Here is a 21113-nt window from a genome sequence, read left to right on the forward strand (position 1 = left end):
CACACAATATTTTCATAACAGTTTCATAAAAAAGTTTTCTTAGCAAGTTGTTGTTAGTTTTTATTTGGACCTACTATTGATGTTATTATTATTTGTATCCATCATTAACAATTTATCACATTGATTTTATTGTGAATTTTTTGTGAAAAATGTTGTGAGCATAACTTTCATTAAGTGAAAAAATAATTTGAAAAGAGTTGTTATACTATTAATAATAATGAGTATAATAATTACAAAAAGAAAAATATAAGTCTCAATAAAAACTTATTGCAAAGATTTTTACAACTAAAATTATTAAGTTTTAAGAAAATGATAGTGTGTTCCATTCTAAGAAAAATTAAAAGAGCCAATTACTATTGAGAAGTCATTAATAATAATAATAATAATTATTATTATTATTATTATTTGATGGTGTATTATAAAATAGACCAACCCCAAGCTCGTCCATGAGGGTCATCTAGGGCAAGAATTGAAAAATGGATTGTATAGAACCCTCGTCCGTGACAAGGTCATACATCCAAAAGATGCTTGGACGACCTCCATACATTCCGAGCGTGCTTTTCTATACATGTTCTGGACGACCTCCACATTCCTATTTCAGAGCACAAGTAAAAATCGGGGTTCATTGCTACAAACCCCTTTCAATGAAGGTTATGGAAAATGAGACTAAACAATATAATTTCCATGACAGTTAAGGAAGTTAACTCCGAACCTTACGACCTCCTCAATGATAGGGGAAGTTATCTACAAGTAACCACTTCAAGTGTATACTATATAAGCACTCGTCTACACCAAAATAAAGTAAGTTTTTCGAACATTTCCAAAGAGATTGGAATTCTAGAATTTGAGAGAAATATTGACTTTACCATTGGAGGGTTCTTGGCCGGTCCTCCTCGGTCACCTTTGATTGTGTGTTCATCCTTTCAGGTTTCCTAAGTGATTCTCCTACCATTGAAGCCCGAAGCATTCAATCTACTGATTTTACTTTGTAACATCAATTATTATTATTATTAAGGAGGTAATTAAAGCAAAGAATTCTCTTATATATATATATATATATATATATTTGTCATTTTGGTAGTTTATAATTCTAAAAATATTTTCCCTTAACTCTCTTCAAGTGTTCAAATTAGAAACACTCTTCTATACTAGCACTGGTGTATATTTCAAATGTTCATTTTGTATATAGAAATACAAAGAAAGAATAGCAAATACACTACAAAATTGTTTTTTTTAAGCCTACAATCTATTCTAAGCTAGTTTTTTTTTTTTTTTTTCAATGTTTTAAGTGAAAGCAGAAAACGGCATTGCAGCACTGTTTTAAGAGTCAAATTAGACATTTTGCCGAAATTTATACAACTAGGTGGCTAGCCGCTAGTGTGCTACCACATATCACAATTTAAAAGCTTCAGCATCAGTTGTTCTAAAAGAACTCTAATTTCACATATCAAAAACTTACTTTTTTTTAAATACACCATTTTACAATTCACCAACATCATATATTATATAATTCCATACAACATATTAAAATAATATATACTAGAAATCGGCCAACCACCAACCCAACTACCACCAGAAATCGGCCAGCCACCACCACTAAAACCCAAATCGCAACCCACTGACCAAAATCTCAACCCACTACCACCCAAATTGCAAGACCCATCGCTGATCCATAGCCCCTGCAATCCAAAGCCAAAAAGTCGGGAGAGTGAGAGAGAGAGTCAAAGAAAGAAGAGAGAAGAGTCGGAGACGGAGAGTGAGAAGAAATAGAGGAGAGAGAAATAAAATAATATTATTTTACTTATACATACCTGCTACAATAAGTTCTAAATACCCATACTTATTGTAGCAAGGATGAAAAAAAAAAGGTTTACCTACCCGGATGTGGCGTAATTTTAAGGTTGTAGGTGGTAAAATAGCAACAGGGGGGTTTTTTCACCCCCCAATGCTAGTGCTCTAAACTTGTATACTTGTATTAGTCATTAACCTTACAAGTTAAGTGGCATGTCGATGGTCAACCCGAACCCAACCAGCCCATGATCAACTCAAATAGTCTAACGGGGAGTTAGATATGAGACAAAATCATTGGGTTCTTGATTTAAATCAATCAAATCACATGTTCATGAGTTTTATTTCTCTCTCTTTGCCTATAAAATTTGGATCATATAGGTCACTTTATTTTCAAATTTACAAACTTATTTTCTATATTTTAAATAAAGTATTAAATGAATATATAATTTTTTTTGTTCTAGATTTTATGAATCCAAGAAACCTACCTAAAACAAAATAAATCTAAAAACCTAAATGTTAAGAAAAAAATATAAAGAAAAGAAATGTTGGAGATTAAGAAAAAAAGATGTCAATGAATAATTGATTTTATAAGATGATGAAAATGATTATAAAATTGACTTGGACTATGGAGATGAAATTGATTAGGCAAGAAGATTATGAGATGTGAAAGAAACTATTATTTTTGTTAAATATTATGTATTATCACTTTCTAGTTTGATCAATTTCAACGTTGATGTTTTAAATATATTTTAATTTGATTTATTTAGTTGGCTTTTATATTAATTATTACATAAATGATGATTAATTTAGTAATAAGTTGAATATACGCCAAATTTATAATAAATATACATTATATATATATATACACAATTATTTTAATAAATTTATAAAGTATTTATATATTTTACAATACGCAATAAAATATTAAACACAATATATGAAAAGTATACTTCATGTTTTGACAACTATGTCGTCAAATCAAATCAATGCTTAAAGAAACTTTTTGACAAGAGCAAAAAGGAGGCCAATAGCAATTGGCACCTAAACTAAACATCACCTCTTCTTTCTCATTCAAACTTCAAAGGCTATGCTTTCCAGCCCCATTAATTCATTCATTAATGCATAAGATATCGAGACCCGATTTGATGTAACCTTCCATAACAAAACATTTGGACTTTCTTTTCCCAATAAAACAAAATAAATCAATGCAGCCAACCAAGCCAGCAGTAATTACCAAACTAAGTCTACTTCAGCACTATTTTTTTTAATAACCAAAAAGGGTAGGAAGGGACTATTAGCACCCTATCTATTAGGTCCGGGTTTGGAAGCAGAGGAATCGGTAAGCCATAATTTGTTATTCCAACCCCATAAGGGTATTCAGGGGCGGCGCTATGTATACTTTAGGGTGGTCACAGGACTACCTGAAATTGGAAAAAATCATTTTTATACCTTTTAAAAAAAGAATTTTAAACTAATGTGTATTGTGAACCACTCTAGAAAAAAAACTTGACCACCCTAAAAATAAACTTGAAGATTTTAAATAAAAATTTAAGCCTGTTAAAAATAAAATTTGATCTCTCCCCAAAATTTTGGTCAAATGAAAATTGAACCAAAAATTTGCGAAAAATGCTATGTTTACAATATTTTCACAACACCTTTACAATAAACCCTAAGTGGCAAATTGTTATCAGTGGACAAAAAAACAATTTCAGTGATATGTAAACTAGAACCAGTAACAATTGTCACCTTAAATTTGTTGTGAAAATATTGTAAACTTAGCATTTTTCAAAAATTGTCCAAACAAAAAAAAAATTAGCCTAAAAGCCTAAATCTAATGTTTAATTGTGATATTTTAAATTATTTTTTCAAAAGATATATTTTAAAATTGCTATTTTTAAAAAAAAAAATTTTAAAATTGCATATTTTCCAATAGCTAGTTGGATCATATAGGGTTGGATTTCCATTACCCAATGGGTATGGCCATCCCTAGTTGTGAGTGCTAAAAAATAAAAGTGATGTAAGCAAGGTCCATATGAAAATAATCATCTACCACTCACAAATACAACATTAGTAGTTTGTGAATAAATTATGAATTAATTTGTGTCCAACTGTCCATAGCATAGTTGATTATGAAAAGGTCCCAAAATTCGTGGGATGATAATTGTTTTGTTTAAAAATTTTAAAAATAATTATTATAGGTGGCTTACACTCTATCCCCCACATCCAATAATGCCTCCAAAATATTGGACGAATATAAATCTAACCCAATTGAATTGAAACCCTAAATTGTTTCCAAAAAAAAATTGTTGCTTGAATCATCGTTAACGATAACTTAAGGTTTTAATTTATATAAACTAGCCTTTCGTAAATTCTATTTTTAAGTTAAGTTGTAATAATTCTTTTAATAAATTAAAATAAAGCTTTTATATCTTCTAGGGATTTAGTGAATGAAACCCTAGTAATCCAAGTCATCATGGGACGAAAAATAGATCTAAGAATTCTGGATTTGCGAAGCTCAATAGATCGAGAGATGTTGAGACTAGTATCAAGGTTCTTCATTTATTCTTGATAAATGCTAGTATCGAGGTTCACTTATCAAATTTTCTCCACTTGTTTCTTGGTGTAGTTTGCATGTCTTCAATAATACCACTTGTCTTGTTTATTCAACATACTTCATGATATTCTAAAACACCTTAGAACTACCAAATTACAAGTAAAGTGCAATTTGTTAAAAGATATGCCAACACATAAAAAATATGACCCTAACAAAGAGATTTTATTATTATTATTATTTTTGGTGGCAAAACAACAAATTGAATTGGAAGAGTGAATTAAAATAAAGAGGTGGTTTTTTTACATTGGGAAACCAGCTAGGAGTCCAGGACCTTCTCATGAAACTGTAAGTGATCTAATGGCAGCTCAATCATGGAGGAACGGAGTTGGGTTTGAAATGATACATCTTGAAGAAAATTGTTATACGGCTCTCAACTCTTAAAAAAAAAAAATCAGATGGGCGACGTTTAGACATTAGAGTTACTCTTTATTTAGAAGTAGATTAGCTAGATCGGAGGACAATGAACAAAAGTTACAAAACCACTCACAATCCTATGTTTTTTTTTTTAATCTCTAAACTGAACAGTTTCTCTCTCTTCTATCTATCGGTTTCTGCAAATTTTGATAGTTTTTTAGTTTCATGTGGGTCTCAGGTGAGTGATTTGTTAGTGTGTTATCGGCAGACTAGCTATTGTATTAATTTGGCACATGTGTAAAGTTGAGGGAATAAATTAGTTAAAATAAAAATTCAAAGGGTGTAATAGCTACTGTTCTAAAGTTTAAGGGATGTCATGGCATTTTTCCCTTTACCAAAAAAAGGGTTACATTGAAATAAATGGGACCTAAATATTGTCTAATAGTTCAAACTACTATAAACCCAATGAAGCATGTAGGTATGCTTTTTCTTTAACTTTTCCATTAGAGATAGACATGGCAAAACGGGTTAGAATTTTGACCCGACTCAAAAAATATCTTACTTGAACTCGATTTTTTGCAGGTCAACCTGACCTGACCTGGATAACCCGTGACCCAACCCCTAAAAAAAAACTTGCAAAAAAATATATTTAAACTACGTCCTAATATTGAGTGCATAAAGCACAAAACACCATAACCAAACCAATCTATATCTATATCTATATATTACTAAAAGCTGAAGTGTAGTATTTAATATTGCTACGCTCACATTGAGCCACGTTAGCAGCCATGTCATTCCCATCTTCTTTCCTAAATTTATCCTGCAATTTTAAAATACTAATAAAACTAAAATTATTTCCTAACTATCTCCACCATAAAGCCCACTTCTTTTAAATTTAATTCTACCAGCCCACCACTCATAAATTAAATTCTAACTTAAAGCCCAAACCCAAGTCTTCTAAACTGAAAACCCTTTGAAAATCACGGTTTCAACCTCCTTAATTTCCTTCCCTTTTGTTTCTCATGTGTTCCTTCCCATTCCCCACCTTCTAACGGTAGTTTTCTCACGCAAATTGTGTGACTTCCCCTTCCCCACTTTCTAACCGTAGACTTCTTACACAAAATATGTTCCTTCCCCTTCCCCACCTTCTAACAACAGCCTCTCTATCTTCCTTACTCCTTTCCTCATAGTTTATAAATACTGACAGAATTTGGATATTTCAGTTCAGGTATCTCTAAATCCCAGTTTTTTTCTGCTCTATTCTTTTTGCTTGATTGCTTGATGTTTTTATTCCCTTCTTACATTTTGTTACTTCCTACTGCCTCTTGAGTGTTGTGATGCGACTCAGATTAATTTGTGTAGTATGTGCAAAATAAGGCAATATTGTTGCAGCTGAAACAATTTTCTGTGTTTGTGTCAATGTAGATTTAATGGATTTGGTTATATACTTATATTTTGGTCGGACTAATATTGAATTAGGTGTTTGGGTTAAATTTGATTTTGATTAAGGAATATAGGTAAGAATGCTTTAAGTTTGGGGTATTCGAGTTAAACTAGGGATTGAGTTTTTCTTTTTTCTTTTCTCTTTTCTTTCTTAAATCTAAACGTGGGATGTGGAGTGTTTTTTTTTTTTTTTTGGGGGGGGGGGGGGGGGAATGTTTCTTTTTAATCTATACGTGGGAGTGTATTTCCGTGGCATTGGAGTGTTCTTTTTATAATCTAAATGTGGGAGTGTAGAATTGTGGTTGTGTGGGAGTGCCCTTTTTTTTTTGGTTTTAATCTAAACGTGGTAGTGTTTTTGGTTTTAGCCTAGGTTGCCATTTACATTGTCTAAGGATTCTGCCTCTCAAACCATTTACAAGGTTTAGGTTGGCATTTACAATGTCTAAGTATCGGCCGTATACACTCTTTTCAGCATGCCGTCAAATCAGTGATTGAGACGGATCAAGTTTTAGGGACTAAGACAATTTCATTGGTGAGTCGCTATGTTGTTTTCACTTAATGGGTTTTGGCCAGGATCATATAGGCATTGGGTAGACGATACGGTGTGTTGACTTTTGTTTTTGATTTTTCTATCACTCTTGCTCTACCTCAACATGCCGTTTGGTTTCATTGGGATTGCTCTGCATTGCTTTTTTGTTTATTTGCGTTGCTCTGTGTTGCTTTTGCTTTTTTGCCATTTACTCTCTACAATTCTTACGTTACCCCATGTGTGGGTTCACTCCCTTTTGTTTTGTATTTTCCCCTAATCATAACATAAGAATATGCATTATTTAGAATTGATGGAGGACTCGAGTTCTAGCATATTTGGTAGTTTGATTGGTGGGGCATTATACGCTTAGGATAATAATTTTAATTACTTTGAATATCCATTGTTTGGTGAGAGAGATACTATTTATTTATAATAATTATATTAATATTAGTTTATCACTGTACAATGGTTTTTGATTTTTGGCTTAGCCAATTTTATATAAATTATCGTATTACTTTACTCCAACATATAAATTCTAGCTGCTGCATAAAAAATAAGTAAATAAAGAAAATTCACAACTCCAAGAAAAACTCAGTGATGACACAATTTTTGCTCTAAGAAAATTGATTCTAACGAAAATTCTATTACTCTATTATTTGAGAATGCTGAAATCAATCTAAACTACTGAAGTAAAAAATGAAAGAAGAGACCAAAAAAAAAAAAAAAATCCAACTGCTCACACAAATGAGTTCTATTTAAACTCTACTACTATACTAACAAATGGATGAAAAGGAATTAGAATCAATGTGTTCAGAATATGCAACTACAACCAAAAAAAAATTGACACAATATTTTAAACAAAGTGATGTCAGTAATGTTTAACATGAGTTAACTAATTAAATATTTCGGACCTCAAATGCACTAAAATGTGTATGTTAGATTACACGTAAATAATATAAACCCTATTTTGAATTCTATAAAAATACTATATAGAAATAGTATTTTTTATTATTTTTAATATTCTTTATATTAGACTTTGACTAAGAAGATTAATGAAAAGATTGGGCAATGGAGTTATTTTTAGAAAGAGTATGTAAATCAACTGTTTATCTATATATTTAGCCATCTGATTCCATGAAATTTCAAGTTAAATGAGTCACAAATGAAAGGAAAAGAGTTGAAAATATAAATTTAAGAAAATAGTTGAAAATATATGATAAATTTAAGAAACAAAGAAGACAAGAAATAGAGAAAATATACCTCTACTTGGAAGAATTTCATTGTTTGCTTTTACCTCTTTGGGTGGTAAAGTAGATAGGTTGGTAAATAATGGTACAAGCCCATATGTTTTCCATCTCAATGGCCAAAATTATCGGATTGGGTCACTTCTTCCTATTGAAGGGTAAAAACCTACATTCGCTCGACTCTATAACTATGATACAGATAATGAAATAGGACATAGAATTGATGCAGTGATCAAGAAATATAAGAAAAATGATGTAGATCCTAATATTGCTATTGGATTATTGGAAATGTTAGATAATTGTAATGAATTGGTGAAAGCATTTTGTGCATGATAAATCTCTCTCCCTCTTCCTCTTAAATTTGCTTATTTTATAGAGTTTACCCAGAAAGGGTTTTTATTTTATATATATATATATATGTGAAAGAATTTTGATTTTGTTAATTTTTAAATTTTGAGCAAGTTATTGGGGTTTTAGTACGTACATTTTGCAGTTAGAATATTGTTTCAAATTTGGTGAATTTTGGGGAATGTAATAGTGTGGAAATTTTATAAACTTTTACCGTCTATGAAGCCAACTTTAGTCTAACAAGAAAGCCATGAACAACTTAAGTCCAACATAAAGGCCATGAACATCTAGGTAGTTTGTTGGCATGTTTTTGTTTCAATTATTTTCCTTCCCCTAATATAGCTTTGTCGTTTGATTTGTTAGTTGAAATGGAAATAACACAATTTTCTTATTCTAGATGAAATTGTTTATGGATTTTTATTTTATGTATAGATTTCAATGCAACTAACATCAATTCCGTTGCTTACTGTTTTAATGTTAAGGATTCAGTGACAAACTTATTTTGTATTTGTACTATTGTTTTACTTGTGGGAAAAATTTGATGAGTTTTCTATGTTTGTGTTTTGTAGTTCGTATTGATTTACTGGATGTGAATGGTGATGTGGGGGGAACTAGACAAAGATAATGAGTTACCTGTCTTCTATCTCAAGGTTTTTGTTTTTCCTTTATTAAGCTGTAAATGGGTAACATTTCCTTTGATATCTTATATAGTCATAAGTTTAACATAATATATTCAAAGAAACTCCTATTAATTAATTTTTTACTTAGTTATTGAATCAAACATGCATCCAAAATCTGTTTTAAATGGAAATAATTCAACTGATGATTATTTACCTTTTTTTTGCTAGACTAAAGATGAATGTTTACATTGAATTGTGTATTTGATGGTGCACTCCCACACATGGATAGAGTGTAAGAAAACCATAATTTTAGTTCTATGAAGTTCTTAAAAACTTGCCTCAAGTTATGATTAGGAGTTCTATGATGATTGTATGTAACTTATTATAGAACATGGTGGAAAAATTGAATCTAAAGGAGAGAGGAACCAACAAATGTCTCAAAGGCTATTAGCGCATGTTGACAAGTTTGGGGTTTGACGGTGCCATAGAAGTTTTAGTGGAAGTCTTCTCTCAGTTGCTAAGCATGTATGTAAATTAGGCTACTTATTGAAAAAAAAAATTGTAAATTAGGCTAGATATTGAAAGTTCTTGCTGAATGCTATAGTTACTAAAAGCTATGTTTAGCTACTAAACTACTTGAGATGTTCCTTAAAATTTTGGGATATAAGTTAATAAGAAATGTCTTTTATATTATGTTTTCGGATACAATTTTTATTCATCTTTGATGTTGGATTTTATTGCCTTTTAGATTTTATAGAGAAGTAGGAACACAAAATTTGTATTTTAATTTTGTGTGTTTTTGTGTATGCATATCCACATTCCCACACACAATATATACACTATCAACTTATATAGTTGCATGGCTAGATAGTTTAGCAAATACCTGTTAGTCTTAAATGAAGTTTTGCATTTTAATAAAATATAATGAATTCAAAGTGGAAATTTGTTAGATAGCACCGATTGTGTTTTCAACCAATTGAATTTTCAAGAAACATTTGACATTTTTTTTAATGAAATAGTTTCTATAACATGCCTCATTAAATAGATCAATCTTCAAATATTTATAAACAAATTATAAATAGCATGTAACTTTGCAATATGAACAAAACATTAGAATTGCATATCTCTTTTCCAACTACAAAATGTACCACTAATGAGAAACAATATTTGAAAGGAGATTTATTTGGAAAATAATTGTGCTTGCCAAATGAGGAGTAAAGATTCATAAATTTACTTTTGTAAGTCTGGAATGAAGTATTTTTAAAAGTTATGATTTTGGATTCATCAAACTTGCAACATTTAACCATTTAAACTTGCTGTTTAAGTACTTGAATATTAGGAATTAATCTTATAGCTTTCATCAATCTAGAGGAAGATGAATTAAAAAAAAAAAAGGAATTTCTTAAACATTTTTTTTTTAATTTTCCCGTGCATCGCACGGGTTAACGAATAGTAGTCAATAAATTACAAGACAAGACAATCACTTCACATGAAATTTGACTATTAGAGCATCAACCAATAATGCTTCAGCTCCACTGCCTCCACAGACATGACATGAGAGAATGAGACAAGACAAGACAAGACAACACAACCATTAAAAAAAAAAAATCTCATTCATTGACTAGCTGACTTACTAGCTACAAGTTACAACATAACACAACCATTAAAAAAATGAAAAAAGAAATCTCATTCATTGACTAGCTTAGCTGTAGTAGTCCAAAGCCAAAGCCCAAAGGCACAATTCACAAACGTGAAAGACAGAGTGAAACGTGACAACCACAGCCACAAACGTGAAGTGAGTCAGTTCCTTACTTCCTCTACTCTTGTTTCTTGCGCTGCGCCTCTGCCATTCTTTTCCACTTTCACACTTTTTCAGTCTCAGCGCCTCTATCTCTACACTTTCAACTTTTCATAATTATACAATTTTAATTCTTTATTATTTGCTTTCATGATACCTTAAGTTATACTAAAATATTGTATTGTAGAGAAAGATGTTGACGAAATTAGCCAACTTGAGTTACAATTTGCAAGTATAAATATTTGCAGTGCTGAATCTGTTACCAATGTTGAGTAGATTGAGATTGAGGTGTAATTCTTATAAAATATTTACTTATTATTCTTTACTTAATATGTTATGTTTATTTTTGAATCTTTTTTTGTTTAGTTTATCTTTTTAAGTAACCTAACTTTACTATTATTTTAAATGCAACAGGAACATTTGCACTTAAGAAGGCCGATAACTTGATAGGGTCCAAGACATGTAGTTTTTTTTTTTTCTTTTTTTTTTCTTTTGTGGGAATGATATTATTAGTAATGTAAACTTAAAATATACCTTTTACAAGTTTACAAGTTTACTATCATGTGTGTGAATGTAGAAGCAAACTCTGGCTTACTAGCAAGATTCCTCTTCTAACACCCATTCTGTTTTGGTGGTCTTTAAAGCTAATTAAGTTGGTCTTGCTAGCTACTACTGGGTGACTTTTCTATATACTGGTGCAGGACAATGAATTGTACAGCCATAAATCAAAATGAATGAATGGAGGATCTAGAGACTAAGCGCATGAATTGTGCTTTTGATGAGTTCACATCAGCATCGTAGTGTCCTTTGGCCTTGGTGAGGAGCATGGAAATCCCTATTCTTTAATATTAGTGTACAATGCATGTGCATGTTATGCGTGTTGGTAAATTACTAAATTGGATGTATACATTAGCTGGTTGTATTCCATTATAGTTTGTCATTCTTTACTTGCCACCTTCATTTTCTCTTCTTACTTTAAACAGATCGAAGATTATGCCAAGATTAGTTTCTAGAAGCTGGAACAAGAGTTGCACCAAATTTTGGTATCAAGTGTTTAGTGGTAATTGGTAAGTGGGAACAGTAACACTAGTGAAAATCTAATCATAGATGAGGAACTTATAAACAATTGACAAATTGCATCTATTTAAAAAAAAAAAAAAACTTGTTTGAAAAATACGGGTCAACTTGACCTGACCTAACCCACGGATTGACTTGCAACCCGATTGACCCGACTTGAATCCAACCTGACTTGCCTGTTTTGCCACGTCTAATTAGGGATGACAATGGGTTGGGCATATACATAAAATAGAAGATGTGTTTTTAACTTTTGATTGATCTCATAATATTTTTCTTTATAAAATTTTAAGTCCTCATATACGATTTCCTTATAAAATAAGTTATGCCTTAAAAGACTATAACTTCTTAGTAAATATGGTTGACTAAAATCAGGGAAGGACCCTAGTAGGTAGGGGCCCGAGCCCCCCGGGCCAAATTTTATTTTTTAATTTTCAGTAAAAAATAAAAAAAAATTTAGACTTGGCCCCCCATACTTTGTAGCTTGGACCCCCTCCAAAATCATGAATCATTAACCTTGCCCATGTAAATCTTAAAAAAAAAAAAATGTAAAGAAACAATAGTGTTTTGTGTTTTTTGTTTTTGTTGATAGATGATTGCATCTTAATATATTAAGAAACAATGATTTTTGTGTATTTGTTTTGGTCGAAAGTTTCTTAATACTATATGTATGTGTATTTGATTTTTTTTTTTCACTTATCTCCGGCCCCCTTAGCTTGAAATCCTGGGTCTGTCTCTGACTAAAATGCAAGTGTTTGTTTTTAAATAACTTATTTTTAATGATTTATTTGGTTTAAAAAATACATTGGGTAAAATTTTTTATCATAAATGAAAAATAAGAGGAAAAAGTTAAATAAAAAATCCTTATATGACAAATTAGAACTCATATTTTTAAATGTGTGGCTCTAAACCTCATACTTTTATTATTGTACCAAATAAAACTCCATGGTATAAAGTATTTGGTACAATAATAAAATTGTGAAATTTACACATTTGAAAATATAGAATTTAATCTGTCACAAAGATAAAACTTTACGATTTCTTTTGGACATAAAAAACAAGAACTAGTAAAACATAACTTTAAAAAGTGGTATATAAAGAAACAGACAGTAAGAGCTTTATTGAACATTTAATAAAGGGATGGTCAGACACGTTTGGACAACTATAAAGTAAGACTTCCCTCTCTCACAAATTATTGTCCTCTCTCACTCAGTTCAGGTAAAGCAGAACAAGCTTTCACAAATTACACCATTTTTTCAGGAGAAGGAACATCTTCCCACAAAAAGCAATGGCATTCTTTCTATTTTTGTCACCCTTCATCCACCCTCAACTTCAGCATATTGTGGCCAAAATGACTCTACTAGACACCCTATTGTTCTATGTTAGTGCAATCTCTAGCTCTTTCTTTCTTACTATATATGTTGTACTTGAATTTGTGATATCAGTTACTATATATGTTTGATATTAGGTTGTACATTTCGTGGACAAACTGGAGGCATGGCACAGACTACCAGTGATTATTGGAGCTGTTTATTTGGGAATTAGAAGACACTTGCACCAACGTTATAATCTAATGCATGTTGGAGAAATAAATGGGCAGAGATATAACACAGAAGAATTTGCATATAGGACTGCTGATGGAACATGCAATCACCCTAGTGATGATACCATTGGTAGCCAAGGAACCTTTTTGGGTCGCAATATGCCTCCATCAACTTCACCATATGGGGTAAGAGACAGTGAAACACCTTAATTAATGAAGCTGTTACTGTTTTTGCCTTTTGCTCAAGGAAGAATATGTATTAATCAACTTGTTACTGTTACTACTAACAGCCTTTGTGATTTTATAACCCACAAGATGTCACACAAATGATATCACAATAAAATTATAATGGGTTAAAAAAGCCTACCAACCCAATCCATACATACCCCTAATTAGGGCACCTTAAAGTTTTACCATTATAAATAACATAAAGTTTGATAATTCATGCATGGCTTATTCGTGAAATCATATTTCTTTCCAAGCACGAAACATGATTTCATTTTTAAAACCAAAGTATAAAACAAAAAGTCTTTACTTTTTACCTTTTAAGAATTAGAAATAAAGTAAAATTGAAAACTAAATTAATAAATGAAAATCCAAACTATCATTTATTTAATGTTAACAAATTATAAATTAATAAAAAAAACAAAAATAATTGTTTCATAATAAATTTCAACTCAAGAGTTGAACCTTATTTTGAATCTAAAAATTATCTATAATTGATTCTATAATAAATTTTTGTTGCAATTTTTGGTTAATGTGCAAAATCAAAGAACCTGTTAAGAAATCATCATTTATTTTGTTACAAAGCATATTCTTGACAATATTCATGGCTAGAAAGATCAAATTTTGTAGTTGGTTTTCCCATCATCTACAAATTAAATAAAAATTATTTTTATTATCACATTATATATTCATTATTCTTCTAATCTATATATATATAATAATAGGTGAAGCAGAGAGAAAATCCAATTAGATTTCAATTGGATTCTCAATTTTGCGCCACTTGTCCTAACCAAAACTCAAAAAAAAATTTAATTAGATTATAAATTTGACTTCAATTTTGTGTCATGTATCTTATCTAAATTTTCTAATTTTTGTGCCCAAATAAATGATGCATTAACATTTAACACAGAAGCCAATAAAACCACAATAATAATGCTCATTGGTCTAAACAAAAACATCTTACCTGCACACTTTCATGGAGATTATAAATTGGACTCCAATTTTGTGTCATGTATCTTATCTAAATTTTCTAATTTTTGTGCCCAAATAAATGATGCATTAACATTTAACACGGAAGCCAAGAAAACCACAATAATAATACTCATTGGCCTAAGCAAGAACATCTCACCTGCACACTTTTATGGGTGATCTCAATAGAGTCTAGAGCTCTTCTAATCCCACAACCAGAAGCAAGGAGTCCAACGAGAAAGACTATAAAAGTAAAACATCATCTCCTCCTAATTCCATATCTTCATCCCATGTCTCCTCCTCTCTCAACCTCTACCAACTAGATCCACACATTGCCCTCTCCTCCTCCTTACGGATTTTTTAGAGCAAGGCCAGGTTCAAACACAATGTTCAATCCCACTCTTCCTTGCTTCACACTCTCATACATTAGCGCTTCATTGGCGCCTCCAAGAAGATTCCAAGCTCAATGATTAGTTCTTATTTTTTAATAGTTTTTAGTGTGTTTGGATTAAGATTTTGTTAATTTGTTAAAAGTGACAAAAATATAATCATATATATTATATTAAGTTGAAGTTCAATTTTAGAATTCAAATTGAATCAAATTAATTTCAAATTGTAGTTTAATTTCATGCTATGTGTCCAATTTGATTTTTAAATGTTGGTGTTAAGTTACTTCCATTCATAATGCTCAATGTGGAAATTGAATCTACTAAGATAAACATCTTATCACCACAATTGTTAATATTTCCGTGCGTAAGCACGGACTACATGCTAGTTGAAAACTAATTGGAGTTGTCAACTAAAAAATTGTATAAAAACTCTCCAAACACAAGCAAAAGTTTGAAACTATTGATCAGCCTTAGTCACTCAGTATTATATTCTATAATATGTCCAATATTTTGTCTAATGTGTTGCCAAGTGAAAAAAAAAAAAAAAACCAAAAAAATAAAATAAAATCATTTAGGTGTAGTCAAATAGCAGACTAAGACACTAATCGGTTTTTGATGTAGGCAGAGATTGAATTCTAGATATTTTATTTAATTATCAAAGACTTTATTAGTTGAGTTAACTGGAACCCACATTTTCAAATAGTAATTTGAATATAGATGAAAGTGAGATAAGTTTACAAACAAGTTGCTACCATAATTAAAATGCTAAGAGGACCACGGTCCCCTTGCTAGACAAGTAGTTCCCCCCCCCCCCCCCCCCCCCGGTGGCCCCTGCTACTTGATCCCTTGTATTTATTGTACCCATAGATTTATGAATTCTGGGGCCTAGGTCCAAATTTTTATCCAGTATTTTGGATTTACTTTGGTTCATATTTAGTATCTTCACCAGTTAAATGAAACAAAACAATCCCCTCCCCATATATTTTGAGGGTTTATAGCATAGCATGATCATGTGCATCATATGATTGTTTCAATAACACTATTTAGTCAATATTTTCTATGTTGGAACATTTTTTTTTTCCTTGTGTCAATTTATGGTATGTTAGTAGGTAACTCAGTTTTCTTCTTCACAAGTAATAAGGTGTATGATGTTCATGTATTATTTGTCATCAATCTTTACAGCTGTTAGAGCCTCATCCAACAGTAGTAGCCTCAAAGCTTTTGGTGAGGAAAAAGTTCATAGACAATGGGAAGCAGTTCAACATGATAGCCTGCTCATGGATACAGTTCATGATTCATGACTGGGTCGATCATTTGGAGGACACTGAACAGGTTTTAACTTGAATATTGTTGTGATCAAAGTTCGCTTTTTAGCAAAGCAAGTTAAAGCATAACAATCACTGAGTATTAGGATCTTCTCCATTTGAAATGGATCCATTTTATGGTTCAGACATTACAAATATGAAAGGTGTACATTATGAGATCCAACAAATAAAATCTTAACCGTAAAATGAATTCTTTCTATTTTATGTAAAAATGGATATGTCAGAAACCAATTCGGTCATGTACCATATACATGATAACCAATTACAGCCATGAGCCATCCATATGTTTAATCTTATCATTGTAATTGACAAAGAATATTGCAATATCAAAAGGCCTAGTATATATGGCTCAAAGCTTATAAATTATAATGACATGCTTAGAAACATTTTATTTATCAATTAAGCAAGAGAAATTATTGTTTCATAATTCTTTTAACAGATAGAGATTAGAGCTCCTGATGAAATTTCAAGTGGGTGTCCCTTGAAGTCTTTCAAGTTTTTTAAGACCAAAAAAGTCTCCACTGATTCACCTCATCTCAAGAATGGCTCTTTGAATACAAGAACTCCTTGGTGGTAAGTAATTTTCAAAGTACTGCCTTTTACTATTATAAGTCATAAGTGCATATAGGTTATAATAACTCTTTCAAATTTTTAATTTTAATAAACAACATGTTTAAAATTTTTCACATGTTATCCCCTCTCTGTCTGGATGCAGAGAAAATGGAAACTAAAATCATCAAATTAGACCAAAAATGATGTAGGATTTGTTCTCTTATCTTTCTCCTTTCTCTTAGTAACTAAACGAAGCTTAGGATAGAATTATTCATATACAAATAAAACAGCATATTACATATTCTTATGAATAACTAATAACATTTATCTTCAAATATTTATCCAAGAAAAGAAACTTAGTGTATGTTTGGATACAGTTTATTTTGCTGAAAACTAAAAACTGAAAACAATAAAATTATATTTTTTAATTACTGTTTATTAGAGAGAACACTGTGCATTTGCCTTGGTGTGCTGGACTTAAAAAAAAAAAAAAGGAAGCCCTGAAATGCGGATGCGCAATACAAACAGACATTTATTCTTCAAATAATTACATTACAAAACCCAATCTAATCATTTTAAACAATGTTGCATGTTCCTACTGGCTCCATTTGTTGCCATGGATAACATATTGAGGACTGAGGAGTACAATATATAACAGTCACAAAAAGGGAGTTTCTAGTCTGAGTAAACAAAAAGAATTGAATTTTTTAAAAAAAAAGGGAAAGAAAAAGGGGGAGGACTTCCCCTCAAAATTTTTTGGGGACGTGTAATTTTGGAACTGATTCTCTGGGGCAATTTTATAGTTTCTGTTAGGTAGGCTGATAATGAAGAATGTGTAGTGGGGCAATCAACTAGACCTGAGCTTTCTGTTGTATTTTGATTGTCAATACTTTTTAAGTTTTCAACTTGTCTAGGTTTGTAAAAACAAGTCAATAGAAAAGAATATGTGCATTCTATGAGAATTGAATTCTTTTGACATATGACTAGGGATGGGAGTGTAATTTATGGTAATGACAAGGAGGGCATGAAAAGAGTGAGGACTTTCAAGGATGGAAAGTTGAAGATCTCAGAAGATGGGCTGCTTCAGCATAATGAGAAAGGTATTCCTATCTCAGGTGATGTTCGAAATTGCTGGGCTGGCTTTTCACTCCTACACGCCTTATTTGTCAAAGAGCACAATGCTGTATGTGAAATGCTAAAAGTAAGTTTTTTTTTAGTTTATATTTATATGATTCTTTTACCCCATGGTGAATTTGATGCATATGTACTTGAACATTTCTATAATCTAATTTCAGTTGAATGGTTTTGGACCATTTTCAGAAAAATTACAATATTTCTGCATAATATTAGTGTTATATTTTATTGGGTTAGAAATTGTAGAATTTTATGCTATAATTTCCCTCATATGAAAGTTGTATGTGTGATAATGTCTGCACTTTATGAATAAGATAATGTTCAGCCAATGATTTAGTTGATAGCTCTTTGGTTTTAGGTACATTATCCTGATTTGGATGATGAGCAACTCTATAGGCATGCAAGATTGGTGACTGCAGCTGTCATTGCTAAAATCCACACCATTGATTGGACTGTTGAACTCCTGAAGACCGATACTCTCCTAGTAGGGATGAGGGTAAACTGGTAAGATAGTGATGCAATACTAATGCTTATTGCTTTCTAATTTACACTTCACTGAAAATCATAAACCATGCTTTTTGCAGGTATGGACTTTTGGGGAAGAAATTTAAGGATTTATTTGGACATTTATTGGGACCAATACTGAGTGGATTGGTTGGTCTTAAAAAACCGAGAGATCGTGGAGTTCCCTATTCACTAACTGAAGAGTTCGTAAGCGTCTACAGAATGCATTCACTTCTTCCTGATACATTTGTCCTTAGGGATATCATGTCTTCAACTACAGAAGAAAAATGTCCTCCCATACTACATGAGTACTTCCCTTTCTCTTAAGCACTATATTTACATCACCAAAATATTAGGCACCAGTAGGATGAACATTTGGCAAAAATGCTCTAGGAACAAAGAACCGTGTGCAGGTGTGGAATCAGGATTACAGAATTGGAGGTCAAGTTAGAGAAAACATTATTTATAGTTTAAGATTATAAGGTTATATTATATGTGTAATAGATACTCTCTCTCTTTTTTTTTTTGGGGGGGGGGGGATTCTTGTATTCTACAAAAAATTGGTCTTGAATGTAAGTTTAGATCATTTCAAGCCTCCCAAGTTCCAACATAGTACCATTGCTGCATTTCTGGTTTTGGTGGTGTGGGCTTAGTACTGATGGTGGTAACAGAGTTGGTAGAGGTTGCACCCTTGCAGTGTTGGTGGAGGAGAGATGTATATCAGTGGTGTTGCCATGGGGTGTTGATGTTTGTGCTAGTACCATTTTATAACTTGTTAATAATCATTAGTTTCTGATTGTGTTCTTGCTGATGTGGGGGTAAAAAACAAATGCTTTCAGATATAAGACAGTGTCCAATTTTCCTCAACTAAGGAAGCAACATTGCATTTTTTTTTTCTTTCCAAGAGAATGATGTTTAGAATTAATTTTCAAAAGGAAAGTAATTTGAGATACTAATTAAAATTTCCTTGATAGAAACTCTACATGACTAACTGCAGTGGTTATGAATCCAGGGTGCCTATGTGGGAATTAGTGGGTATTGAAGGAGAGAGAAAACTGTCAACAATAGGAATGGAGCAAATGCTGGTATCATTGGGTCATCAGGCTTGTGGGGCACTCACATTGTGGAACTATCCATCATGGATGAGAAACCTTGTAGCCCATGATATTAATGGAGAAGATAGACCAGATCCTGTTGATATGGCCACCTTGGAAAGTATATCATCTCATTCTTCAATTTCTATTTACAAATTTCATTTTATTTCCACTTTCATTTTTCCAAATCTAATTTTACAATGCTGGACCATTAGTTTATAGAGATAGAGAGAGGGGAGTTGCTAGGTACAATGAGTTCCGACGGAACTTGATGATGATTCCTATTAGCAAGTGGGAAGATTTGACAGATGATGAAGAAGTTATTGAAGCTCTCCATGAAGTGTATGGAGAAGATGTAGAGAAGCTTGACCTGCAAGTTGGCTTACAGGCAGAGAAGAAGATCAAAGGCTTTGCCATCAGTGAGACTGCTTTCTTTATCTTCCTACTAATTGCTTCAAGGTATGCTCAATGTCATACTAAGAATAAAATGAGAAATTTGATTTGTTTTTAGACACTTATTTATGCCTTCATTTTGCATGATAATCTTGTTTAGGAGGCTAGAAGCTGATCGCTTTTTCACAACCAATTTCAACTCCAAAACATATACAAAGAAAGGCCTAGAATGGGTTAACAAGACCGAGAATTTGAAGGATGTGATTGATCGGCATTTCCCTGAAATGACGAGGAAATGGATGACATGTTCAAGTGCATTCTCAGTGTGGGATTCAATGCCAACTCCAGCTAACTACATACCGCTGTACCTGCGACCATTCCATCTAATTTTCATCTATTTAGTACTTCCAACAAGTATGGTTATCTGGTTGTCCACCATTCTATTATAAACAAAAGAGTGTTTAGTATTGGCTCAAGTAAATGTTATATACTAAACAGAACTATGCATAATCATATCCCACTGAATTTGTCATATGAAATGATATTATATACCACTGCAAATGTCATAGTTTGTGCAGTATTTTTCAGTGAGAGTATTGGCTGTTTTTAATTTTCAAATATTTGCAACAGCACCAGCTATTAAATCTCCATTTTCAGATGACTACTAGCTGTTTATATCTCCACGTCCCAATGTCTCATACTCCCATGAGGTCTTAGGTACAAAACTCCTAATTAGTTAAGGCCACCTCCAAGAGATTCATTACTCTAATTACCTAATGTGTGTTGGTCGAGATATTACATAGACTTGAGGGTTTTAAGAGTTTTAGAGCTTAGACACCCACATCACCCAAATAAAAAACTAACATTACTAGAGCATCAACTGTAATAAGATTGCTACCAATCTAAAGCCTTTATTCTTTCTCATAAATTTCACACTTAAGTCTTTTCAGCCTCCATGGCAACCTGGTGGGTGCTGGCATTGATGTAAAGGAAGGGCATCCTCCATGACATTATTGTGGTGCTGGTAATTGCAACACAATAACCATGAAAACGAAAGGAAAAGGTCAGTTACTAGTGGGGCTGGTTATGGGACTTGCGGCAATGACTATGACAATTGTACAATGGCAGAAAGGATGTTGCAATTGGTAACATTAACTTACATCCTATCCT

At 31.9% G+C, this 21113-nt stretch overlaps 1 protein-coding gene across 9 annotated transcripts; it reads left to right on the forward strand.

Moving 5' to 3' along the window:
- Positions 1-5836: 5836 nt before the first annotated feature.
- LOC115963520 (alpha-dioxygenase 2) lies at positions 5837-20530 on the forward strand. 9 transcript variants are annotated; one of them, XM_031082536.1, is made up of 15 exons: positions 6410-8973; positions 9172-9235; positions 9332-9468; positions 11443-11557; positions 11725-11808; positions 13076-13196; positions 13284-13544; positions 16124-16273; positions 16703-16839; positions 17806-18019; positions 18311-18456; positions 18537-18764; positions 19469-19671; positions 19766-20009; positions 20104-20530. In XM_031082536.1, exons 5-15 carry the CDS (start codon positions 11735-11737, stop codon positions 20390-20392), a joined length of 2067 nt encoding a protein of 688 aa, XP_030938396.1. In that variant the 5' UTR covers positions 6410-8973; positions 9172-9235; positions 9332-9468; positions 11443-11557; positions 11725-11734; the 3' UTR covers positions 20393-20530. The 9 variants fall into 9 exon arrangements, with proteins under 9 accessions (XP_030938397.1, XP_030938396.1, XP_030938399.1 ...); XM_031082537.1 differs by lacking the exons at positions 9172-9235; positions 9332-9468 and adding an exon at positions 5837-5987 and having other exon boundaries at positions 8893-8973; XM_031082539.1 differs by lacking the exon at positions 9332-9468.
- The last annotated feature ends 583 nt before the right edge of the window (positions 20531-21113 follow it).

Source organism: Quercus lobata, chromosome 10 (genome assembly GCF_001633185.2).
Source record: "Quercus lobata isolate SW786 chromosome 10, ValleyOak3.0 Primary Assembly, whole genome shotgun sequence".
Lineage (NCBI taxonomy): Eukaryota > Viridiplantae > Streptophyta > Magnoliopsida > Fagales > Fagaceae > Quercus > Quercus lobata.

Coding starts and splice junctions, on each gene's coding strand:
- LOC115963520 (XM_031082537.1), top strand. CDS start 11,735: ATGCCAAGATTAGTTTCTAGAAGCTGGAACAAGAGTTGCACCAAATTT. Junction 11,809..13,075: donor CAAGTGTTTAGTGGTAATTG/GTAAGTGGGAAC, acceptor CCATTTTTTCAG/GAGAAGGAACATCTTCCCAC. Junction 18,765..19,468: donor TGTCCTCCCATACTACATGA/GTACTTCCCTTT, acceptor TTATGAATCCAG/GGTGCCTATGTGGGAATTAG.